Here is a 26,918-nt window from a genome sequence, read left to right as displayed (position 1 = left end):
GCATTGCAAGCAGGATCACTTCATTTGTGGCGGGAACAGCCCACATTCCTGGACTGGCACAGTGGGAAACTGCAAAGCTGTGGCCCAGGAGTGGCTCCACAGACACCACTGCCATGCAAACACTCAGTAACTGCCATCTTGCCACAAGGCCCCATTGAGCTTCATACTGGAACAAGAAGATCAAAGCTGCTCTGATCTTCAAAAAAAAGGCACTGGGTTTACAACGTAACTCTGCAATTTTGGCCAATCTCACCACTGATAATTCAGTATAAAATACTGCAGCCAGACCAGGCAACCCAATTTGACCAGGACAGATGTGGAGTACGAGTATTGTCCTGACAAGGTCTCAGGGATGGTATCTTCTACTGAATTCAAGACTGCCATTTTGGCTCTCTCCTTATCAAAAATTACAGCCTTAGGAACAAACCTTATCACCCAGCTGGACTGCAGGAGACAGACACTAAAGCTGTACATCTTGCAGAGCATTATTAAAAGACAGACATTCAAAAGTGCATTCTCTACACCACCTAAAATCCTTTCCACCTTAAGATAACAATTTCTTCCCTTATAAACTGAGAGAGAAAGCAATTAAAAAAGGTTAGTGTCCCAAGCTGAATAACTACTGTCCTTGCATCAGGACCACAGCCCAGCCATTGAACAAGTAGGATTCTCCATAACATCTGTTCTTTGCTGATAATATCCCTGTGACACTGGTCTTTGCTGCTATTTCAGTCTTGATTTCCACTGTATCCAGTCAGAGTCACCAATATACTCTCTACTTGCCCTGTAGAAAAACTGTTATCAGCAACTCACTAACAGAGTCCTGATTGTAAGGAACAGATAATTGTGGGATCCTCCCTCCTGAGAATTTTTCTGTAGTATTGCTGATTTCATGAATCTCTTTCTGGGCTCATCTGAAAATAACAAAAATGGTGAAGTGCATGAGATGTAAGATGAGAGATGCTAACACAGCAGGCACTGGAATAGCAGAGTTCATGAAGATGTCACCTTTGAGATGATTGCATTGGATTTCTAAAAGTCAGAATGAAACCAGATTAAAAAGGTATTAGAGAAGACAGAAAGTCATTTGACTGTAAATGCTGTGGCTGTTGGACACACAAGGGGCACCAACATGCAATGTTAGAAAGAACTTGGAAGCAATGGAGTGGAAAAAATTGCATTTGCTAGACTGTGTTTTCCTACAAGGCAACCCAAAGGAAATGGAAACAGTCGTGTAGGTAAGGCAGAGCAGCGAGGCAGGGTGGGGAATGCTCTGCTCAGTCCATGGGTTAGCAGAGAGCCAGCACCCCCATGCAATGTCAGCTCAAGTGACAGCCACAACAGGCCAAGAGTAATTTGTCACTCGCAGCTCTTTAACGAGAACTGGGTGCAAAATCAAATTAGATACCCACGAATAGCTCTTAGGACGTGCAGCACAGCGTGAAGTCAAACCTTTATGTGTTTTAGGAATCCAAAGATAACTATCTTCAAGCAAAGCCTGGAACTACCATCACATGCAAAATGAGGAGGGGTTCTCTTGGGCTTCTAGCCTGGGCTCTGACTTGCCAGGCCAAACAATGATCTCTTGGGATGTATTTTCTGGGATTTATTTTCTGAGATTTATTCTTTGTGTGGGTTCTCACCCCACTGCCCCTCACAGGCTTTTCAGGCTCATTTATAAACCATTGCCTTGAAAATACAAAGCAAGATCTGCTTCCTCTTCTGAAGAAAACACATGCTGGCCTATTACTGGAGGATGCCAGCCAAGAGGTGGGTGGATGCCCTAATTATTTTATTTTTTGAAAAATAATGAAGAAAAATAGTTATTTGTCATGAAGGAAAATCCCTAATCAGCTAAGGGACAAACTCTAGGTACCCAGTACATATGGATTCACTGGAGCCACACGGAAGCTCAGGCATACACAGGGTATCTGAGGAAACAAGAGCAGCAGACATTTCCTGGATGCCCACTGCCATTAATGTCATGATAAATGGGATCTGAGTCCTCCAAAATGCCCAATATGTGCTGTGAGCTCTAACATGCAAGGACACACTTAAGTACCAAACACACCCAAGTGCAAGACGCAGCTGACAGGAGGAAGCATCCACCCACTTGGCAAAGAAGCAGAAGATGGCTCATTAAACTTTCAAACTAACAAGCCCCATGACATCCCTCATTAGCAACCCCATGCACACACTGCACTGCTGCCACATGAGGGGCAGCTCCAATAACACCATCACTTGTTTACCAAGAGAACAATTCAGCTATTGCCTGACACCTGCCCATGACAGTGAGACCACGGGAGGAGCAGGGAGATGTTCAGATGACACTGGGCATTGAAATGAGGCAGCAAAATGCCTGGCACTGGCTGGAACCTCTGAGCAGCTGCTGAGGACCAGCCCCACCACCTCAAACAGAAAGGCTTTCACTGACATTCATGAGAGCTGCTGCAAATAATGCCATCCCACAGCTCTGAGATGGCATGCAAGTGCATTTGGGCACTGGCAGCTGAACAGAGCTGGCACTGAGGAACAGGAACGCTGGGCTCCATCCATTTGCTTCTGGTTTACTCAAATTGCTGTGAGATCCAATGCTGTGAACCTGGTGGGAGCCAAGCATGGTGGGGCAGGGCAGATGAGGCTTATCCAGGTAAGATAACATAATATCCAGGCAAGAGGACACTCCTGCTGCACAGTGATGGTCATCAGGGTCCCAAGCAGGTCCATGGGGCACTACTGGGGTGTATGCACCAAACAGGTCTCTAACTCACTGACCTCCACGGGCCTGCTCTGAGCCTCTGAAGTGTCAGCCCCAGGGCTGTTGGCAGACCAGAGCTGATCCAGAGGGTCCCAGCTGCTCAGTGAACCTGGAGTGTTCCCCAAGCGTGTGCCTGGATTAACTGCTCAGTAAAAGCACCAGCTTCTGCTAAATGACTGTCCTCCCCAATACCCACTTCCCTCATAAATACACATGCTGCCAAGGGCTCCTTTCAAGGGGAGGGGAGCTTTTTAAAGCAGCTGAACAGCACAGGTATAAACCTTGGGATAGGACACAAGCAGTTTCTCTTCTGCTTGCTACAGCTCCAGTGCACTGGTCCAGCTGCACCACAGAAACCATCTCTGAGAGTCAGAACTGCAAGAACAACAGCCAGGAGACCAGAGATCATCCCTGACAGCATCTCTCACTGTCCCAATGACACACTCCTGGTCATCTTGGCAAGGCTTTGCTGCAGACCTGCTGCATCTCTTGAATTAACTCCTGCTGCCTTGATTCAGCCCACTGCCTACAAAACAGGGCAAATACCAGCTTCTGAAGACTCTGATGCTTCTTCCATTACTGTCTGATCCCAGCTGGCACGAGACTCCCTAAGCAGCAGGAACCTCTGAGAATCTATAGAATCTTAAAAGCCATAAATCTCCCTGACATTTTTTACATCAGGCCTTGGGCAGAGAGAAATTACTATTGGTCCAGATGGGCATTTCCAGGACTTCATATCACTGGCAGAGACTCAGGAGAGCTTCAAACCAAACAGAAAGCACAGCTAAGGGGACCGTGCATAGGGCAGGCAGATGCCTTTGTGACTCAATTTCACCTGAATATATGATTAACGTAGTATGTAATTCATTTGAAAATAAAAGTGGATGTAAGACTGCAGGATCTAAAGAGACTACGTGTGTGTACGTATCACAGCAAGAATGAGCTCAGTGCGTCAGGAAGGATTAAAATAGTTCCCACGCTGAGGAAACAGTGAGGAGACATTACAAAAAGCTGAAAGCAAAGTGACTTGCCTGGGAAGTAACCTTAAAAGCAATTGCAATACAAACTATAGCAGTAAAAGGCCTGGCTTGTGCTCACACGGCTTCATGCACCAGAGGTCTACAAGGAAAAATCAAATGTAATCACTGAAGCCACATCTGTACTGCCATGGGCTTTGCCTCACAGAATGCAGAAGGAAGATGTTAAGCCCTTGGAGCCTCTTTTCCCAGAAGCTGAGTGGATCTCTTTCCCCTCCCTTGCTTCTGCACTGAGAACGTCCAGAGGTCAGTGGGACGGGCTCACTCCTCATGGCCAGCCTCCAAGAGCTAGCACTCATGATCCTGTGGATTATTTGCTCAGCCTGCACTCTCAGCTCCAGTTTCCCTGCCAGGAGTCATTCTGAGAGAATGGCACCAACTGCCTCGGGTGGGGTCAGGCAGAGATGGGCCATCCCAGCTCCATACACACACCCAGGACACATTGAATAACAAGCTGCAAGACAAACAGGGCACTCCCAAAGATCCCCGGAAGAGCAAAGGGCTGAGCTGCACAAAGCTCAGGTCTCCCTCTCCTTGGCACCGAGTGGTCACACAGCACAGGCAGGGCCGGGCAGCCACTGCCCCTCTCTCCCCAGCAGGAGTCAGGGCAGGGTGAGCACGGCTGTTCCTGCCACCAGCCACTGCCACTGTGCACAGAAACAGCCCAGATTTAAGAGCTGAGTGAACAACTGGAGTTAACTTCTAGTAAGGGCTTCCCACCTCTGACTGACTTACAACTATTCTGGCTCCCACCCCACAGAGCCCCAGACTTGCATGAACCAGAGCCCAAGATCCTCCAGTGCTACATTTCCAAGCATTACCCCTGAGCCTCCCTCGGCCCTGGCTGCCATGGCACAGCACCAGGCTGGGGCAGGCCAAGGGCTCCACAGCTGTATCCAGAGAGGTCTCTGCCATCCTGAGCATCCCTGCACTGTCCTGTCCTGCCCAGCCCAGCACAGCTACATCCCTCTTCCAGAACTCAACTTCAGCCTCAACTTCTCTTATTTCTTTTGACTTCAGGAGTGGACAGCTGTACTCAAGCCAGAAACTAAACAATTCTTCTCCCCCTCTTGGCGTTACACCCTTGCAGATGCTTGTGCAGGGTTTCACTTCCTCTTCAGCTTTTGGCCAACAGTTAGCCAAGCTTAGCTCATTAGCAAAACAGTCCCTGCATCTTCTCAGCAGTGTCCCTTCCAGCCACCCCCAGCACTTGGCTGCTGTGATGCTGCTGGGTACCAGCCTTGCAGGCAGGGAGTGAGGACTGAGGGAAGGGATAGCAGTCTAGAGCTGAATGTTAGAAGGTCATAACAGATATCAGTTAATGCACTGGAAATGCAAAAGTGAAGGAATGAAGAATATCACCCCACTCAGTCCTAACACAAAGACAGCTCTTACTTAAGCAGCAGATCTGTTCCACTTCCTGCAGCCCAGCCCCTGTGGTCAGCACTGTACATCCAAATCTTCTCTCTCAGTGTGCAGTGCTGCCTTCCCCTGTTCATGTTGAACAGTGTTTCTGGAAAGCCAAGTCATGGATGAACAGCAGCACACATACATACTGATGAGGAGCATATGTTCTGGCATCTGATCCCACCACCACACACAAAGCCAGCTCCTGAACACTTTTGTGGGAACAAGATGACTGCAAACCTCTTCACAGCTCCAGGGACAAATCTCTGGGAGAAAGGAATGTCTAACAGCAGACAAACATTTTTGCCTATGCTTCAAGGCTAACCACACTGTAGACATGCACACACACACACAAAATCCAGCCCTTATGGGAATTATTCCAGTATGCTATGAAACAACTTGCATACACTTCACAAACATCTAAAGTCACACAAGTATTAGAGGTGCCTCACGTTTCTCTTATGAGTAGAGCATTACACTGTGTGGTTTCACAGTCACAGGGAAACCTCTGCCTTGGGCAAGAAGGGGACAAACACTTAATGTTGGTCAGGAAAGAAAACTCTACAGGTAAGCAAAGAATGCGCCCTCCAGTTCATGCTCTGTTATCCAAGAACAAAGGCAACACAGAGGCCACTTGAACTGGAAGAGAAATGGGAATGGGAGAGGAATCCTCTCAACTTAGCCAAGAGGTATCTCAGCAAGAAGTACCTGAAGTACTAAGGACGGAGCTGAGCTCCCCAGGCTTGGTTCCAGCACATATGAGCAGTAACTGCAGCATGGTTATAGGAGCCACCACTGTGGGGTGTCCCAAAACAGCTGGAGAAACCCCTTGGAGTGAACATTTAAAACTAATTTGGCAAAGCTCTTGAGATACCCAGCCTGGCCTGGCACAGTGACCAACCAGCTGGCTGAGATGGAATCTCCCCTGCATTTCCAAGATGTCCATTTCACTGGGTATTTAATGAACAGCACCTCAGACTGAAACTGGGCAATATGGGTTCTAGAAGACACTGAACTCCACCAGTTCTTTCTCTCTCTTGACTTGCCATTCCTCAGCTTTTCCAGGGAACAGTCATAACACAAACCCCTTACATTTACTGCTAGAACCACCAGATGAAGAACAGCATCAGTATGAAGCCAGTAACATTTTTTTGAGAGCATAAGTGGTTGTAAGAGACTTTAGAGACTAAAACCCAGGGACTGTGTTTCTCTTTTGTTCAAATGGCAGCAACATTTTCTCCTCTGCAATTGCAAGCTTTTGCAAAGCCCCAGCAGTCTGGAACCCAGCAGCTGAACAAGTGTCACCAGCATCTCTTGGGGTTAAATGAAGGTTGTTCCTACTCCCACAGTATCAGCAAGGATCAAGCCCTAATATCTGTTGAACTTACACATTTGGTTAATATGCCTGGAACACTGGAACAGCCCTGTACAACTCTCATGTGCAGCAGAATTTTGGAGTTGCACACAAGTAGCTGAGCAGGGAAACTGAAGTGACAGAAATCCTGTGCAGGAAGCACTTACTTCTCCTTTCCATAAACTGCAGATTGGTACTTGCACTGAGAGGGCTGAACATCTCCCCTGCCCTGCACTCACAACTGTTTCATCCATTTGGAGCATAAATAATTGAAGAGAGACAGCAACAGGAGACAGAATCTGTGCTCAGCTCTCCAGCACTTCTGTTTCACCACAAAGTCCAGGCACTCACCTCTTTTTACAGCCCTTTTCTAAGTAGCCAAGCAGACAAAGAATGGAAAAAAAAAAAAAAAAGTCCAAGTGCCCAGGATGAACTTCCCTTCCCAAGCCAGAACAGCCCATCTGTGACACAGGGCCTCCTGCAGCCAGGCTGTTTAGACAGATGCACAGCAGAAAGACAGGCAGGGCTGAACCTCCTGACCTGCTGCAGTTCCAGCCACTCCCAACACTGTTCTGAGCACTGAGCCTCTGCCCAGCTCGGAGGGCAAGGGACCAACGCTGTCTTTTGAAATGGGCCAAAAAAAATGAATGAAACACACAAGGTTTTTCATAGAGAAGTAAAAGCTTCCACTCCTATGTTGCATCTGGCCAAGATACACTGGGACATCAGAAAAACAAGCAGGGATATGCTGCTTTAAGAGTGTTTCCAGTATTTACCTCCAGATTCTGTGACTAATTTGCTACTCCCTTTCTGGCAGGCGCATCTTGGTAGCCAGGATGCATGACCAGGGTTGGAAAACACAGAGGTTGGAAGAGAATTAATGTGGGGAGTCAAAGAGAAACAGCCTCACCCAGGGCAAGCTATGACACAGTGAGAGACTATCCAGCTGTGGTGAAATATCCCATTAGACAGCTGCAAACATAATTTTGCTTTCTCCGAGGGGAAAAAAAAAAAGCCACCCCACCACAACCACCCTGAGTTGACACAGAACAGAAACACAGATCCATACTGCTGCTCCCAATGACTCAAAGAATCACAATTATAAAATAATTGGTTTAATTCTGAGAAAATTAAAGAGTCCGTGGTAGTCTGTTCTCCTTCCAGATTCCAAACTTTTCTGCACAAGCAAGAAAGTTCCTCTAGCCACAAGACTACAAGAACTGTTATTGTCAGAAAAACATTTAGGTGAAAGATGGCAATGCCACAAAGGAACAGTGCAGGAGCAAGTCCTCCAAGCTACTCCAGCAGAGACTCTGGGGAGATTCTGTAAAGACTAAGCTGTGCTTATGGTCTTTGTTGTACAGTTGCTGTACAAGAGAACCAACCACTCTCATGATACTTCTCATCTCAGGTTTCACAAAACTCAGCTAATCAATTTTCCCCACATAGGTATCTGCATAGAAACTGAGGGTCACATTAGGTCGTATTCAACCAGCTCAAGGCAAGCACAAGGAATCAGCACTTTTCCCTTCTCTGTCTGCACTGAGTTGTCCTCAGTGTGATGGGCAGTATCTACAACTACCCCGGGTGTCTCAGCTCTATGCAGAGTGAAGTCTTTCAGGAGATAAACTTACCTGTAGCCCATCTGGGCTTATTTCTCCATAAGTACAGTAGAGAAAAGGAGAAGGCAGTTCAGAACACATGAGCAGGGAACTGGGGGATTTCCACCAGCCAGTGTTCTCTGGTAGGCAAGGCTGGGGTTGAAAGTTGACCTTAAAAATGACACTCTGTGTTGGCACAGTTGCTATTTTAGATAGAAGACCTCTCTGCTGTTGCAACATCTGCTGTTCCAGGAATGATAGAAATCTCTGCTCCATTTTTAATAAGAAAAAACCAAAGGAGTCTGAATGTAAGATTTTAACATATAAAACCCAGATTCTCAAAAACTGAAACACAAAGACAATGAATTCAGTTTTAAATTACTTGCACTGAAACCACTCCAATCAAACTACTTTTTGCACAGCATCTTCTCTATACACAGACCCCCATATATATTTTTACTGACAAGCAGACCACTTAAAAATAAGTTCAAGTAGAAAAAAAAGACTAAACTAAATGCAAAAGGCACAGCCCTGTAATTTCAAACCCACTGAAAGAACTGGATTCACCAGATAGTCTCTGCTCCCACACCCAAACAGCTTTGCAAGTTGATGGGGTGGGGAGAGATCAACTTGGGAAGGAGAGGTTCCCATCCTCCTGATTTAAAAAGAAACAATGACTTCAAAGAACATGAGAGACATGAACCTGAATGGGCAGGAGCCAGCTTCAGAGACCCAGCAAGGTAACACCCGAAACACACACACGCCAAGAACACGAATTAGGAGGCATGTTCTGGAGCAGTGTGCCAGGAGACTCCAGTTTAACCAGGTACTTGGAAGGTTTCACCTTTACTCCTCCCACAGCAACACCTCTGGCTTTGGCAGAGCATCCATCTGCTGTACTTGCCCTGTCAAATTCTTGACAAATTGCTGGGTTTCCTTACATGGGGCCTACTCCTCTGCACATGTGACAAATGAAGTTATTGCTTCATTTCCTACTCAGCTTCACCATGAGAATCTCTCTTAGTGATCCAGTGGTAAATAAATTGCTAGGAAAGAAACCATCCCCCTCCAAGAGGTGCTGAACTGAGGTATAATAAAACTGAGGAGCTTGGTGTCACCAGGCAACCTGCCATAGAGCTCTACACCAGCCCATGCTCTTAAACCACAACCCTTCCCCTGGGAATGCTGGATGCTCTGCACACAGAGACCAGGATGAAACCTCCACTGACTTCAATAATTAGGAGGTAATTCCTTAGAAATCAGAGAGGTGGTGAATCTACTGTTATTTTTTCCTGATGAATGGTAGTAATTAGGAGCCCAATCTGCAAATCAGAGTACCCTGAACCCACACAGTGCATTAGCCTAGACCATGCTGTAAGGGAGGATGAACACATTTTTTGACACCACGTTGTTCCACTCTATGGACTCAGTAAGTCATGAATATTATTAAGACTTTACCAAAGGCAACCCTACTTACATGCAATCTATTGTACTGCCCTCTAAGAAGCTCACTTCATTTCCTAAATATTCATTAAAAACCAGCTTTTATAATAATTTTTTTTAAATCAATTCAGACAAGAACTATAGCTTTAGTAAATCATTTCATTATCTGCTGTCAGATGCAAGAAGATTGAAAAAAAATGGCAAAGGCAGAAAAATCCTGCTCTTAAAAAATGCTAAATAAAAATCATGTATGCTTTTGTGTATTCAGTTTAATTTCAACAGATTGCTTTGTGTTCACAGCTTGGTTTCCCCTTTCCATCCACAAGTATCAGGCCTGGCCCAAATCCATAATGAACTGTGCTCTGTCATGCAAGACCCACTCTGCACTCAGCATAAGGCACACAGATACACACACACCTCCTCCACACTGGAGGAAAGATCTCCTCTGCCCAGCAGGAACTGCACTGGCCTGCGCACACGGGCTCCTGGGGTACAGACTCCAGCCCACTTTTGCCTATGCAGTGTGACAAGAGCCTTCAGGAGTTATGATAATATCTACAACAGACTCCTCTGATCTCTACCTTCTTCCCCTAGGGAATGCACAGAAAGGAGCCTTATACATAACCCGCTTCCCTCTTAATTTAAAAACATGAACTGTAGAACAGCGTGGTTTGGGGGGGGATGTCACAAAGCTTCTCCCCACTTCATAGCTTACACTAGATGTTCCACAGTGTCAGAACACATTCTGAATTGCTTTCATCCAGAAATAAAACAAGAATTAACTGCAACATTCACAAATAACTACAAAATACTAGCAAAATTTCAAGTACCTTGGGAAAAAGCCATCTGGTGATCCCATCATCCTATTACCCCTAGGTTTACTTTCTTCTTCTCATCACTGTGATCAGCAGCACAAAAAAATGCACAGTGCCAAGTCTGCATTATATAGGGAAACACCATCTCTTGCCATGGCCAGGTGAACACCCAAGCTGCTACAAAGCTGGTTTGCTTCTTTGTGGCCCAAAAAGGCTGTGCAGTACTAGGGTCTTAGCAGGCAAGGTGTTTGCTTCATACAGAATTGGAGGCTCAGAGAAAGACTGGACTCAAAGGCAACTGTAAACCAGGCTGGGAATGGGTGAGATTCTTCCCATGCACTGCTCTGCCGTGTTAACCATCATCTCCATCCCCACCCTTGTGAGACAGAAAGGCTCTTTCATTTACAGCAGACTTCTCTATATCATGATGATGGGTACTGAGGAACACACAGGACCCTGATAACCCCTTACCTAAGCATTCAAGCTCTGCAGAGGAAGATTCCTCTTCTTTTCAAACATCCCAAATCCCTCCAAATACCAAACAGACAACAAAAAAACCTGTCGATGTCATCTGATTGCATCACCCCTCCTCTCTCTCCAGGACTCAAAGGCATGTCTCCAAATAGCTATTAGCTTTGCAAAGCAAAACAGATGTTTCCTAACACCCAAATCCTGGCCGCCTGCGAGGTGCCGATCGGCTGCAGCACCAAGGAGCGGCAGGACCGGGGCTGTGTCTGCGCATCTGTGCTGCGGAGGGGAGAGGGATGCGAGACGTGCTCCCAATACCCAAACGCCTCTGCCGGCCCCGCGCTGCCTTTCTCCATCCGAACCCGCTCGACACACCCAAAGGCAGCGACAAAAAAGAAACCCAAGCCAAAACCCGGAGGGATGCGGCAGGCAAAGCGCCTATTTCCCGGATGAATGCGGCCAAGCCGCCGCTGTGCCCAGGTAGCTGCCGCATCCCCGCGGAGAGCCGCGCCCGGCGGGAGCCCACCTACCTGCTTCTCCTCTGCGGGGCGGCGCGGCCAGGGCGGGATGCCCGCGGGGGGGACCGGCAGCGGGGAGAGAAAAGGAGAGAGAGTGAGGCGAGAGGGACGCGCCGGGCCGCGGGGCGGAGCGGCCGCGCGTCCCCGCCGCCTCACCTGGGTTGACCAGCTTGCTCTTGTACCGCATGCCCGTGCTCATGGTGCCTCCCTGCAGCGACAGCCGTGCCCGTGCGTGCGAGGGTGGGTGGGGGACTGAGGGAGCGCGAGCGGCGGGGCCGCCCCGCGCCGCCGCCGAGGGGCCGGGGCCGCCCGGGGCCGCCAATCCCGGGAGCCGAGCCCGCCCCGGGCCCGCCCCCGCCGGGTGACAGCCGGGCCGGGGGCTGCCGAGCCGGGCAGGGCAGCGGGACCCGCCGGCCGGAGCACCGGAGCGGTACCTCCCTCCAGCCCCGCCCCGAGCCAGCGGCTGGCGAGCACAGCCCCGGGCCGATGTGCAGGAATAACCCCCGCAGCCACCCGGACCCGGGCAGGCTACACCTCCCTGAAGGTTTAAACGCTATAAAAGGCAGCACTCGCTGCTCTGGAACAGAAACACAGCACCGAGAAGGAGGAATACAGTATTAAAAAAAAAAAAATTACAAAACCCAAACACAAATGGAATAAATAGGAAACGTGTTTCCAGATTTAGCATCTCAAAATACAGTGGGAAGTCCTGAATCATACTGCAACCATGCTGTGTGAAGTAGGAATGTGTGCTCTGTTTCCATTAAAAAATTTTAAAGAGGTTATATGAAAAGTTATTTTAGGTAAAAGCTGTCAGCATAACTCTTTAAGACGAGGCAAGAGAGAACTTAAACGAAAAGCAGCAGTTGCACATGACATGAGAACAACTAACAGAAAACAACAGAGAAGAAAGGAGAATGGGATGGGAAGACTAAGGATACCCAGATCCTTCCCCTGACTTCCATGGCTGCAGGGAGGGGTCATGTCTTCCCCATTTCAAGGACAGGCAAATTATCAGACCTGAAACTCTTCAGAATACAGGACAGGATAAACTTGGAAGGGTGATGGCGTAACTGAAGGGCACTACCCTGCCTGGGAACAAATGTGACACTGATGCCACAATACCAACTGTTAAAATCATTGTAGTCATCACAGCATTTATCTCGGCATTTCTTCCACCTTCTCATTCAAAACATCCCTCATAACAATACAAGGAGACACTTCCAAGGCCTGGCAATCCAAGGCACATACATTTTAAAACCACATTAGCTCACCCTGAGCTCACTTTTAGCCATTGATTCAAAGCATCAGAAAAAAATTAATCAGGTAATTGTCAGCAAATTTCCTTGTTTTTAAACGCTAGAAAGCTCAGACCATCAGAGACTCTGCACCACAATTAAAGGCACCAACGAGCCAATCAGCCTTTCATGAGTTGTTTTATAGTCTGCCACAGTGTTTTAAAACTAATGAAGACTGAAAGGACTGCAGTCAAATACTCTTTGATCCTGCTGAACAGTCATTAAAAAAGTTACATGTGGGCACTTTGTCCCAGTGCTGGAGAACGTCTGTCTAGAGAAGGCCAGGATGAAATTCAGAGAAAAGGACTTGTCTTGCAAGGCCCTGGTACTGCCAACACCTAATGGAGTTGAAATGCAAAGTCAGAAAGCAGGCTTTAGCCAGTGTTCCCTGTCCAGAGAGCTCCACAGTACAAAGACTTGGCTTAACAACTAGATATTCCCCCAGTAAGCTGTTAAATATTTTAACAAAACCAAGTTCAAATGTAACTGAAAACTAACATCAGTCAACATCAAAGAAGTGGTAGAAAGCATAAAAAAATAAAACTACCTTGAAAGGAAAGTACTCACATATGGAATCAGCAGCTCTACAAGCCCTTCTTGGACAATTATTAAAATAGATCTCAAACTTTGAGCCAAAATTCTCCATCTGGAATCCACAAACCCAAAGAAAGCACAGACAATCAATCAGTACTCAGTATCACCAAGTAAAAACCTTTTCACTGAGGCTTCCTACACAAGACCTGTGACTGACTTTACGTGACTTGCTTTAAAGACAGAGGAAAAACTCCTCTGTTTTTAATAAAATTAAAGACTAGATGCTTTTGATAGTCTGCTTCTCCATTGTCCTAGCTGGCTTTGAAAGGCAAAGCTTTCATGCCACCTTTGCTCAGAGAGCTAATCTAGCTTGTAACTAAGGTCTCCAGCTGAAGTCTGGGTTTCTCAGGAGGGGTGTGGCTGTCCTGACTTTCACAAGAACAAACGGACAGCACATAATTAAGAGGGTTGCAAAACATGATGCAAAATCCTGGAAGAAAAACAACAAGAAATGCGCAAATAACAGCAAACAAATTATGAGAAAAAGTTTGCCATTAAATCTCTCACCTTGGCCCTCTGGACAGACATGGTTAAATTCAAATCTTCATAAAAATGGTAGAACATTTGTGTAAATGCAAATCTGTCACTCCAGTTCTTCTTTCAACTTCATTATAGCAGCCACTGAAGTAACAATGTAACATCCATTTTATGCAGTTCAACTCCAAGCAAGCCAAATATGCATCTCAGTAATGCCAATCATTTATGAATCCTGTCCTGATTAAACACTCATTGCTAGACAGCAAAATTAGGGGTAATCATTACATGAAAGACACCCCAATTTAGTGCAGAAGACAAAGTGTCTCAATCCCATATTTGGAAAGTAATTTACACTTGTGCACATATAAAACACACAAGACTACAAAAGCATGCAGAAGAGAGCTATAACTCAGCAATGACATAAAGGAAATAACAACATTCATGAACTTATAAAGTAAGGTGTGTGATCACATTTTCCAAGATATTCACCCACCCAAAGACATCAGTAGGTGCTTAATGAACTTTGGAAAAAAATAGATGTGAAGCTTTGCTACCTAACTTATAGGTAAAACACTTTTAAAGTTGTTTTGAAATTAAATCAATGCAGTTTGCAGGTTTACAAATTTTAGAAAACACCTTCATACCCCAGGGTAAACATCACAACTCCTTTGAATATGCACTGTGCACAATGCCATTACAGCATTTCATACATTAGCTTGAAAAGGCAAAATAAAACACGAAAAAACACCCCAAAAAGAAAATCAATGTTTTCCACATTCATACAATTTATTACAAAACTTCAAAGTAGTGCTATGGTATATATAAAAAATCAGGACATGCCATCGCTCAGCTGACAGATAGAAATGCCTGTGACAAATTTTTGCCATCAATTCTTGAGACCTGAAGCCAAAGCTCCAGAGGCATCCACACAAGTTGTTGGTGTGTGGAGTGTTTATGGTGTGTTAAGGCACGGAGATTTAGAAAAGTCAGCTTTTTCCAATCACTGGTGAATCATCAGCGTTTCGTACATTTTCTCATACAAATGCAAATCACCAGAGATGAAACTTCAAAAGCAACAAAAGCACAGAGGAAGTTCTGAAAAACTGATACGATACATAATAACCTAAAATGGCAGGTGAAAGTTATAATACTGTGCAAACACACATACATTTACCGTAAACAGGCCACAAAGTCTTAGTATTAACCACGAAACTGTTCAGAACAACCTAGCAGATAAATGATTATTTCATTAAACCCACCACAATGACTAGTCCAAACAGTGTACTCTTGGCAGTTTCTGAATAAAAAGGTACAGGAAGGATAATAAAACCACAGTGGTAAGTATGAAGACAGTGTTAAGGAATTAGAAAAGATACACTATAAGTTGAATAACAATGATTATATAAAACAAGCAGTTTTACAACACGATCTTCAGACTTTGTGTTTGTTTTAACGCAGGTCTTGGTCTGTGGCATCCAGCTTTTGCATTTGAACGTTACCACTCGGGCAAAGAAAAGAGAGCACCCATCCACATAGAGAACTGTATGCTGCTGGAACAAAAGTGGAAAACAGAGCATTAGAAAGGACAAACTTGGCACTGTCAGAGCACTGGAGGCTGTTGGAGCCCCTCTGAGCAAAGCAGAATAATCCAGGGAATGGTGAGGTTCAGTTCCTGCAGCACAGTCACCTGCATCACAGCTAGATCAGCTGAGCAGTTTGGTCCCAAATATTTATCACCAATGTCCAATAAGAGCTTCTAAATGAGAACTTATTTTTAGCTACATACTTTCTTAGGCACCCACACCCCCCCTCAGCCTGCAGGAACACAAGAAGAGCGTTACAGCTCCTCTCAACAGTCCTGCGCACAACACATGGACCTTGGCCTGCTCTGTGAAGCATTATTGCTGCTGAGGGAAACAAACCACCCAGCTAAACAGGGCCAGCAGCAGGCAGCAAGCTCAACATCATGCACCAACACTGCTAAGGTAAAGCAGGAAAGAAGATTTTTTTTTTTTAAAAAAAAGGATACTGGTCTGTAATTTCAAAAATAACTCAGTTTTGGATATTTCTACAGTTACTTGCCAATCAAAAAGGCTGCTACAAAGAAAGCAGAATCCCAGCTTTCTCTGAAGGTTGGATCCTGGTTAAGAAGTTGTGTCACATTTGAAACTCAGGGGAAACGCCTCAAATCCTCCAGTCCCAAAAATATACTCATTCCTGACAGAAAAAGTTAATCTAAATGTTCATCTGGATAGAGAAAATAGAAATATCCTAGAAAACACTATTGTGCGAACTTGTAAAACACACTGTAACACTCATCCCGACTACAGTGGGGATAAAGAGCAATGTGCTTTGCTCTTTGCCCTTCTCACTCTGGAGTTCTGTTCAATACACAATTCCTTCTCATTTTAAGGAGCTCATCACTTCTAATAACAACTAAAGCAAGCAAGCTAACAGCAAGGCTTTAAAGCCAGAGTCCATAAATTTCTAAACAAATTCAACACCCAAATTCAAACTCAACCTGTTGTGCTACACTGCTACTTTGAGTTTGAAAGAGAAACTTGGTTTCTACCACTACCTGCCCAACTCTAATCTGTTACAGAAGATACCTCAAGAAGAAACTGTAACTCATGTTTCAGACTCACAAAAAGACTGGAATTTCCAATAAACATGAAGACTTGGGTTCTAAGCACAGCTGTGCATTGATGTTAGCAGCATTAGCTACACAATACCTACATTTTATAAGCTCATAGAACACACTTGAACAAAGTACGTTTGTGTACTTTTAACATGGATTTATTTCACTGCTCTTTCTTCCTCATCTCCTTGTAAGGCAATATTTTATGATACAATCAGGTTGATACCATTCTTGACAAGTTTGACCTCCAGCTTTACTAGACCAACCTTACAGTCCCCCATGCTCATTTCACCAACACACAGAGTTAACAAATGCCTCCATCTGCAACGTGAGTTCATACCACCATTGAACAAAGGGGATATTTCTGCAGTGTGCCATTAAAACAAAACTCTCTCAGTAAGCAGCATAACTAGCAAGTACTACACACACCTGCACTCTGATCCAGTGGTCACATAGCTCAGAATCTTGTATTTGTGAAGATTTTGAATGCCTTGTAAAGGAAACGGGTTTGTCTCCCCCTCAGCTCTTCCAAGAACACCACTACAACTCAGGGTGACTTGGCACCTCTGTGTTCACTTCTCAACTCCAAATGAGAGAAATTTGCTTGATAAGCTGCTACATTTTCTCACTCACCTCAATTGTTTTTCTTCAAATATCACCCATTTTATGATAACTACCGCCCTTTGAGCGTCCCATCATCAGCAAGAACTTTGAGAAATGGCATCTTTCCAAAAGGCAGGAGTGCTGGATGACACTGTAGGTTTTGACTCATTTTGTCACCACACCCCAAACAGTTTGGTCTTCTGGTGTTTCATTCACCCTCATTCACCACCCACTGCTTCAAGTTTGTTCCCTTTCCTTTGCTACTCTGTAGCAAGACCTCACACTTCCCCACAGCAAACATCGTCAGCCGAGTTCACAGTAAATTACAAAATTGGCCCTTAAACTGATTACCAATGCTCATCAGTTAAATATGTCAATGGGGTGACGACCACAGAGTCACATCTACGTATCAGGATCCAAGCTTCAAAACTATCAGAAATGTTCCTCTGTTTCTTTAGGGAAAAGTGGCCCTGACACATTTTCAGGTTCCCCACGTTACCTTACAATTTCCAACTGTTCTCTAAAGGTGAAAAAACTTGTGCCAGCCCATCAATGGGCTTGCTGAACAACTCCACAGTCAGAAGAGCTGAGGAGAGCTGGACACAAACAGCGTTCTCCTGGTCTAGTTTCTAGCCAGAGAAACATCCACTGGCAGTGCCAGGCAGTTGTTACAAATACTACAAATTTGCCCAAGCTTCACATTCTCTAGGCTCTCAATTTCAGCTGCCAAAAAACTACAACATCATCTCTACTTCCTCAAATGACATTTCTCATCAGATCAATTCAGCATTCAGCAGCATCGTTTTAGAAGGCTGGTTGCTATGACAGTGCTTTGTGTTGTTCTGTTACATGATGTCAATTCATTGGTAGAAAGAAGGAGCAGTTTGGTGTCTTTAGTTCTGTTCTTATCAAGAACCAGAACAGTGTTAATGTGCTCAGGAGGCTTTAAAATACTTGTGGAAATCACAAGCTATACTAAAAGAATTTTCAGCATCCTACAGATATTTTAAGTGCAAGATGCTTGGGTTTCTTTTTTGTCTGAACATATTTTCCTAACTATAACTACATTTCCAGATGGCTGTATTAGCATTCCACAGCCTGACTTCTGTTACTGATTTGTCCCAGTATGATCTTGAAACTGAGTGAAGACACAAATCAGATTTGTAAGAATAACAAGAGGAAAACAGATTGCAAAGAGATACACTTTGAGAAGCAGAGAAGGAAAGGGAAGAAACATGCACCAGTAACCATTTCACTTGGCACAATCATTCCAGCTTTTCATAATAATTGGTTATCTGAGAGGGACAAGTTCAGAAACTAGTAAATATTCTATTGGAGTTACTGCAGGTTTATTTCAAAAGCATTTCATATTGCACCCAAATAAAACTAAATGTGTTTTAGCTTTTGCTATCTTATTACATCCTTCCATCTTTCTCTTCAATCCTTCATGTGAACTGTCAAATATAAGAACCAATAAGCTCCTACACTTCACAACAGTATCTTGTGTTTTACAGGAAAAAACAAATCCAAGAAATATTAGCAAGGGGAGTATATCAAAAGTCAGGGTAAAAAAATTGTTACTGCTTATTCTAAGAATATTCCAGTGTCTAGCTGTGCTCTCATTGCCTGCTCCACCTGCACTAGTTGCACACAGAAGCTATTAAATGTTTAGAGAAAAGAGACAAAAGTGTAGGTCAACACACCTTTGTCAGGGCTGCACTCAAAAGATCTTAATCACCACAATCTGTTCTCACAGGCTTTTGTCAGAAACTGCAATTGGAAACAGGAATGACCAGTGTGCCAAAATCATCTTCCTTTCCTACCTCTAACCCAGTCTCCACCAGCATTCATCTTCATTCCCTTTCAGGATTCTACTTCTCCACAGCAAGAAATCTGTCTGCCCTCTTTGGAAACTTTGAATGTATTCCCTGCATCTAATCTTTGCCTTTTTCACTCCCCTTATTCTCTTACTCCAGCCGTGAAAGTAAAGGAAACTGTTTGAAGTGAATTCTCCCTTTGCTCTTTCCATAAGACCTTTAAAGATGGCCCTATTCAAAAGGGATCAGGCAAACCAGATCTTCCAGTCATCCCATGTGTGTAGCACTTTTGGGTAACACAGACCTGTCAGCCTTTTTGGCAAGAATTTGAGTTTAGCACTTTTTAATCATTATGCAGTGCTCCTCCTAGAAAACCCCAAAGCATTCAGCAAACTCCTCCCCACTCCAAAATACATCTGAAATCAGAAGTGGGTATTTCACATATTTGATATTAACACATTTCATTACCCTACTGTTTATTCTCCAGCTCTTACCTATGAAGGTCTTCATACACCCCACTTTTCCCAAAACACCTGAAAATTGTGCTTTATGTAGTGGAAAATATTTTAAGGGACTTTCGAAGAAAACACAAAAATTAGGTATGTATCCAAAATAAAAAGAGTGAAAAGATGAGTTTTTACATAAACTCTCTGTTTATAATGTCACATATTTTTCTCAGCACAAAGTAAGGGTGCAAAAGAGCAATGGGAAGAGAGACTGTGCTTTCAGTAGCACAGGTGATCCTTTAAAATTCTTGTAAAACTAGAACCTGAGAGATGTTCAAGATAAACTGCGATAGAACAAACAGATTAATACCAACTACATTTAAATTTGTTGGCAGCTTGGCTCTGTTAACCACTGTGTTAATTACAAGCTTCCTGGCTTCTCTAGAAATAGTGATTTCAATAAAATACAGCAAATAAATCTGATAGGAATGGTGGAGGTTGAATTCATCACACCTCCTAAGTTGCAAAGTCAGTTAACATGCATGAGAGAAACTTCCTAAAGTCTAAGCTCTGGATGAGAATTCCCTTCCACATGCTTCCAGGATCATAGAGCAACATCCTGGTTTAGCAGGACTGCATCTGCAGTTCTGACTGTATACTGGCCAACAAATTACTCTAAAAAAAAAAATCAATCTATCTTTCACTCTCTCTCTCAAGGGTAACAAAACCAGAAGTTCCAAAGTCTTTCCTGAAAGCAATCTGTCAAACCTGTCACAATTTCCACAGCAGCTTAGCAAATTCCAAAGTAACAGCAGGACCTCCATGTATGAGGATCTCATTCAAATCCTTCTCAAAATCATCCATACTCAAGTATTTCAGCCCAATTAACTTCACCTCAAGATTTAGTTCAAATCACAACAAGATCATGGGAACACTGTTAAATCTCCTGCTTAACATACAGAGTGGTCCAAGCTGCAGTCCAGATTAGCAGAGTGAGGTATCTGCAGAAGAACATTTCCCTTAGACAGACATGAGTATGCTCAGAACTCTGTTTACTTAAGTAGCCATGGCTGCAAATTCAGCCTGGGACAAACCATGCTCCAGTTCCTTTTTATAAAGACCATATCCAGTATTGCCAGAAGCTGTGAAACACAGGGGATCTGGGGCCATTTCTGGCTAACCATTAGTGGGAATACTACATCACATCAGCCCTCAGATACTGATTTCACAGCAAAGGCAGCATCTAGGAACTGAGCAAAGAACTCTGAATGTATCTGTACCCCTTGCTATCCTCTGCCCTGCCAACAACAACTGTGGACAAGGGTGGATTTATGGTGTGTTTTTCTTACTGAGTATCAGTCTGAAGGTGCCATGTGATTAAACTTGATTTCTAACTCTTATGAAGAACTTAGCAAAAAGCAGTAACAATAATTTACACTAAAAAAGCTTTCCTACACTAAATAACCATTTCTACAAGTGGTAAGAATTTGGCCACATGACAAAAAAGTCACAGTGAAAACTTGGAACCTTCAATTCAGACTACAGTATTTAACAATATTGAACAGGCTGCAAAATGACCAGCTCCTGGCTGGACAATGAGAGCTTTCTGTCAGACACTGCTTTCACATACACCATGTGGTCAGCCACAAAATTATCCTCAATGTTTAGATTTCCAACTCTAGGAAAACATATCTTAGTATGGAAGTTGGAAGATACGATGTGAAGACTCCTCCATCTGCAACAGTTGAATCTGTGACTGTAAGAAACCTGAGACTGAAATACTGATTTCCCCTTAAGTACTTCACTCAGAGATAACAATGCCCATACCAGTAAAACCATCAACTTCTGCTTAAGTGAGAATCCAGTGAATAAGTTTATTTCTTAATGATTTTTTTCTTTTTTTTTAGTGTAAACAGGAAGACTGAAGGTTCACATGAAGGCAACAAAAAATCTCCTTATTTTAGGCTTGGAATGTTGGCAGCTGACACAAGGTCATAAGGGATAATATAATCCATTTTATTCAAGCTTTACATTCCACAAGACCAGCAATCACAACTAGAGTATTAAACTGAAGTATTAAGCAACAAGACTTCTCATATCCTTCCATTTTTTTTTTTCTTGCATTTAAAAGAAAAATTCTACCAGAAGAAAATGAGTATGTGCTACAGGAATTTTTTTCTTCACTCACTCTGATCTCCCCTAATACATCACACACGTCATCAAGGTAATCTGTATTCAGTACACCTGACCAAAATTCTGTCTGGCTTTTTGAGAAAACTGTTAAAAACTCAGCAGCCTACATACCCCAAAACACTCTATCTTTTGTTTACAAATCAAATTAACTTTCTGACCAGCTTGTGCTAACAGAAGCAAAGCCTGATGATCCAAAAGTAAGGCACTGAAGGGAAGGATTTACAGGTCTTAAAAGCATCTGGAAGATAACACTGGTATATATCTTTTCTAGTCTATTCATGACATCACTTTTTCCTATTAAGTACAATAAATGCAAGGCCAAAGTTCAAAATTAACAATAATCATTGCCAAAATCTTAAGTAAGAGGTAAAAACAAGTCAGAAAAGCATTACCTGATGCATGCAGATGCTAAGCACCTTAGTCATCACCAGGCTTCATCCTCATCTGGGCTTGCATCTGGGCAATCATCTCCTGCATGCGGCGCAGCTGGAAGAGAAAGACACCCAAGTGTTCACAACAATTTCATGGGAAGCCCAAAAAATCCAAGAAACCTTAAAACTTCTTTTTCCATGGTAGAACACAGATCCTATTTTCCTCTTCACAAACTGAAAATGTTCAATAATTCACAAAACTGATTACTTTGTTTTCTCCATCTCTTATTCTTCAGTTCAGTAAATCTAACCTTCACAAAAGATTTGTAAGAACACTTATAAAGAAAATTAAGCAACAGAATCCAAATCTTTTGAAGCCAGCTATGCTTGCAGACCTGTGAATCAACATTTAACCCATAACAAGGAAAGCATGTCCTTTAGGTGTGCACAGAGCTACACCTGAGTGTAGCAGCTTTGTTCTGATACAGGTGCTCAAAGCATAAGATTTACAAACACTCATCCTGTGACTATCAGAGAACTCTGTAAATTTTTAGCAGCAGTAACAGCCAAACAAGAAAACAAGATTTAAAAACTATTTCAAAAGAGAAATAGAAAAATGTTTATAAAATTTGGAATGCCAGACTAAACATATTAAGCACCAATATTTTTTACATCTAAATAATTACTTTTCCTGGAAAAAAATGTTTTCTTAAGGAATTTTCTTATAACACTTAAAAATTAGTTTCCATTTCATAAAAGGCCACTTATATATAATGCTTTGTTGCTGGTTGTTTTTTCCAAAAAAAGAGAAAATATTAATCAGAACAAATGTTCCTAAGACAGAAGAACACTAATGTGGATTTTCAAAGTATATATGCAAAAGCCTCTAATTTGCTTTACAAATGACTGGGTACTTCCTTCCAAATGCAGGAGGGGAAGCCCCACATGCAGAACTACAAGAGCCCCATTTTACAAAGTGAGAAGGAAATGGGCTGCTATTTCCATACACATTGTGTAACCTATGAGTCCATCTCAGACTTGATATCATGTAAAAATCTGAGGCTTGTACAGCAATTTCTCTTTTTTTTATTTATGTAGAGAAGCGCTTTCATTTATTTTCAGGGGGGAAACTAACTGAAAAAGCACTCTGTCTAAACAATTTTATTCTATTTTCATCCAGTAAACCACATTAACTGTTGTGATGCTTGTTACTCCACCAGATTCAATACAAAATAATCTGAGACAAATGCTTGATTATATGCATGTGGTGTTGAGCTGTTGTTTAAAAAAATCTAACAAACTGAAAGAAACATCACAGAACAAGAAAAACTAGCTCCAAGTGCCCATATCACTTTTTCTTGCCTGCTCTCAGATACAGATTTAGGAAAGAGTAAGAAACAGAAGATCAACTAAAGAGTAAAAAAGATTGCAGCACAGCCAGCAGTACCAGAGCTTGCCTAAAACTCACTGGCTTATGTACTTATCCTCTTGCTGCAGCAGCACAGGGCTCAGGAGAGGCTAATTCAGGTTCCTGTGACTGCTGCAGAGATGCCCTCTGACAAAAGGAGATTCGCACAGAACAGCATGAAATTCAGCTAAGTCTGTGGGGATTATTATAAACCCATCTACATCTTTCTGCTAAGTACTTAAAACAAAAAGCTTCTGATCAAGAAGATGGCATAACACTGCAAGAAGGAGGAAAAAAAAGTAGAAAATTCCCAAAATGAGTGCTGCATTGATTTCATGATACAAAAAAAAAGAAAAGCTTCAAAGATCAACTCGTAAATATGTAAGACACCTGGTCTTTTGAAATGCCTCTTTGCAGATTTACCATCAGAATAAAAGTAGCTTTTTGTAAGCTCTCCTACTTGAGCTTTCCCAAGAGCACTCCAAGCTGAGCCATGAAACATTCCCAAAATAGAAACCATTCAGTAATCACAGGAGGAGATACTGCTGCACACATATTATGGTGATTGCTCAAATGCAGAATTCTGCTAATAGCCAACATTATATTTTAAGACTTAAATACAGCACTGAGAATTGCATTTTCTTAACTTTAACTGATAAAAATATGCCCATAGCACAAAATAAATCAGATGCTGCATATGACACAAATATAAGGTAGCACAAAAGCCCCAGGAAACCCCCTCTGCTCTAACATTAAGAGCGTAAAAGATTTTCCTTTTCTATCTTCATGTGCTGTTTTTGAGACCTACTGGTGAAGTCTCAGTCTTTTCCATTAGTCAAGGAATGACAAGTTTCTGAAGCTATTTTAGAATAATCCAGTAGAAAACCTTTCAGGCACAAGGCCTGTGAAAAAAACAAGGCACATTGTTGTCAAATTAAAAAAAGGGAATCAAGCTCTATTGTGCTCAAGGAGTAACCATGCCAGTCTCTTCAACAATTCCTCTTTGAGTAGAGGACAGGACACAAGAGCTGCTCCTCCACATTACATTACAAACAAAACCAGCTCATGTTCACCTTACTGGACCTACTGAATAAACAGAAAAACCTCTGCTCTTAATAAAGGAGCATGTAAAAGAATCACACCAAAGACTGAAATCGATGTCATGTCAACATGTGCACTCCCTTTGCTGTTGGGGACTACAAGCATCAAGGGCAGAAAGTGACTTTGATCTTGCCCAGCCGAGTCCTCTCACTTGCAAGAGCAGCATTGATATATTTGTGTTCATCCCCTAAAGAACAGATGCTACAACATGACAGCATAGAGCCAATGCACATCATGAGTGGAAGGAAGCTAGGAAACAATGTTTGGAAATCTGTTAAGACAAATAATTCCTGTTAATTCTCAGATAACAAAAGGCAAAAGAATAAACAGAACCTTGGTATAAATGCCCCTTAGTTTACTTATGCCAGGTCTACAATTCAGTTCAAACAATCATGTAACTACTGCAGCAAACCAGAAAGGAAACAAGCATTTAAAATGAGAGCTAAGGTTACAGAGTTAAAAGTGAACCATACATCTGGTTAGCGGCCTCCACATCCTTAACAGAAACCACAGACACACAGCTCTGCTGTACCTACAGAATTTCATCTCAATACCAACAGACACTATTCCTGTTTAAACAACATGAACAGCTTCTCAACCAACACACAGGTATCACAGGAGGAGAAATATTAAGACAGTAACAGTATTTACTTTCCACTGATATGTTTCCTCTCTACCAAGTCTGATTATTTCTGCCCATGCCTTTACATAAGAAAGGCATAAGTGAAGATGCTGCAAGAACAGGGAAGATGGAAAACTGCAGACAGTGGATTTTCTAGTGAATGTTCCTGTAAGGGCTCTTTTGATTAAAAATACTTCCAATACCAAGAATACAAGTAATTTTGTTAACTGAAGACAGGAAAAAATATTCCTGATGATTTGGAAATGGGGCTACCATTAAGAAAAATGTCTTCCATAGGACACGTACACAGGGCAAGGCTGAAGCATTCTGCCCCCTGCACTGGTCAGTAACACCCTATCAAAAAAATTAAACTTTATACCCGTTTTTATTTCCCTCAGGTCTGCAGGTCTTCATCAGAAGTCATGCTGTCTCCTCCCATAGAAGTCTGGCCCTTGTTTCTCAAGACAATGCTTCCCTCAACCCCAGCAGCAGCAGGCTGCACACATCAGTCCCATCCTCACTCCCCACAGGGCCACTGCTGTTCCCCCTCCTGACTCCCACACTGACCCAGGGCTCTTTATCTCATCTGCCAAAGGGTTACACACATTCAGAAAGTGGAAGAAAAGAGAGAAAACAAGTTCAACATTGTGTTCATTCTGCTATATACAGCCCACTGCTGACCAACTCCACTGAAAACAGAAGCGTGGAAAGATTTGCCCAAAGTCTCAGGGCAGCTCACTAGAGAAACCCAGAGAAGTTTACTCCTTGCTGTTTTCATGTAATCACAGCCCTAACATTTTTCTGGAAGCACTACCTGTCAAAACCTTCAAAGGTTTTTATTAACAAGATATCTTCAGAGTAGGAAAAACATGGCACAAAACTACAAACTTTAAGTTTGTGCCCACTTACACCACAACATCAAAATAATCTGTTCTGCATCATATTTACAGTAAGGAACAAGAATATCTTTATGCCTATTTTCATTTTCCAGCTCCAAAAAAACAGGTCATCACTTGCAAATGAGCAAAAGCACAACCAGACTAAGCAATAAATCCAAAATGACAGATTAGCAATCACAAATTGGCTGAACTGGGGACCACATCCTTTGGCATAATAAAAGACCATTTAGCAAAAGTGATGCCTTGATAAAGATGATCCTGGCACTAGTTCAAGCATTCATTCCTTCCAAGGTTATATAAACCTCACAAAACTGTAAATAGAACATCAAGCACCGTTACTGATGGGAATGCAGAACAGGAGGGGAAATGGATATTTGTTTTCTCTGTGAAGGCCATGGAATGCAAGCCCATTTCCTCTGTGCCTCTTTCCTCTACAGATTTTTCCCAGTCTGAACCTTAGGGATGATTTGGAGATGAAGGGACTTCATACCAGCTTATCCACAGAAGATTCAGCAAAGCCTCTTGATCTCTTTGGAACAATAGAATGCAGAAGTTAAAAATGTATTTGTTTTTTCAAGTTCTAACCTAATCCCCTGCAACTTCAGCAGCAGTTATTCAGAGACAATTAGCCCTAGAGGAAACTTTCAAAGACTGTCCCCTGAGAAATTCAAAATTTCACCCCTTTAAGCCATGTTATATAAAAGGCACATTACATATTTATATACTGGTCAATTTTGACCCTCTGTGTCAATGCATAAATAGAATATATACATATATATATATATAGTACCTGCCATATCAACAGTTTCCAGGGAAAATATTTATAGGGGACTTTCTTCAGACATAAGTCTTAAAACAAATAGTTCTACAAGGATACCCAAAATTCTACTTAACTACTAGGCACGTACAATTTACATAGTTCAAATAACAGGAGAAACAGTTATGATTTAAATTCTTTAAGTCTACTTGTCTGCTTGGAATCATTAAGGAAAAATAGAAAAACAAACATTATTTTCAAAAAATGCTCTTGACTTTTTCAGAGCATTCAGT

General features: G+C 42.8%; 2 protein-coding genes across 4 annotated transcripts in view; both read right to left on the bottom strand.

Annotated features, from left to right (window-relative positions):
- Nucleotides 1–11,653, bottom strand: part of SEPTIN5 (septin 5) — a 42,575-nt gene extending 30,922 nt beyond the window's left edge. The window contains exons 1-2 of one of the 2 annotated variants that reach the window (XM_041488283.1): nucleotides 11,558–11,653; nucleotides 11,414–11,424 (exon numbers count right to left, since the gene is read on the bottom strand). In XM_041488283.1, coding sequence (XP_041344217.1) covers nucleotides 11,414–11,424; nucleotides 11,558–11,600 — 54 coding nt within the window. In that variant the 5' untranslated portion in view covers nucleotides 11,601–11,653. The remainder of the gene's footprint in view (nucleotides 1–11,413; nucleotides 11,425–11,557) is intronic. The other variant, XM_041488284.1, reaches the window with a different exon arrangement.
- Nucleotides 11,654–14,537: 2,884 nt separating this feature from the next.
- Nucleotides 14,538–26,918, bottom strand: part of LOC121364770 (septin-2) — a 35,178-nt gene continuing 22,797 nt past the window's right edge. Inside the window, exons 12-13 of one of the 2 annotated variants that reach the window (XM_041488286.1) lie at nucleotides 21,860–21,953; nucleotides 14,538–15,320 (exon numbers count right to left, since the gene is read on the bottom strand). In XM_041488286.1, the coding sequence (XP_041344220.1) occupies nucleotides 21,885–21,953 (69 nt within the window). In that variant the 3' untranslated portion in view covers nucleotides 14,538–15,320; nucleotides 21,860–21,884. The remainder of the gene's footprint in view (nucleotides 15,321–21,859; nucleotides 21,954–26,918) is intronic. The other variant, XM_041488285.1, reaches the window with a different exon arrangement.

Source organism: Pyrgilauda ruficollis, unplaced genomic scaffold (assembly GCF_017590135.1).
Source record: "Pyrgilauda ruficollis isolate IOZ18807 unplaced genomic scaffold, ASM1759013v1 scaffold9, whole genome shotgun sequence".
NCBI lineage: Eukaryota > Metazoa > Chordata > Aves > Passeriformes > Passeridae > Pyrgilauda > Pyrgilauda ruficollis.
The sequence above is the reverse complement of the archived record's forward strand: the minus strand, read 5'-3'. Positions and strand labels throughout refer to the sequence as shown.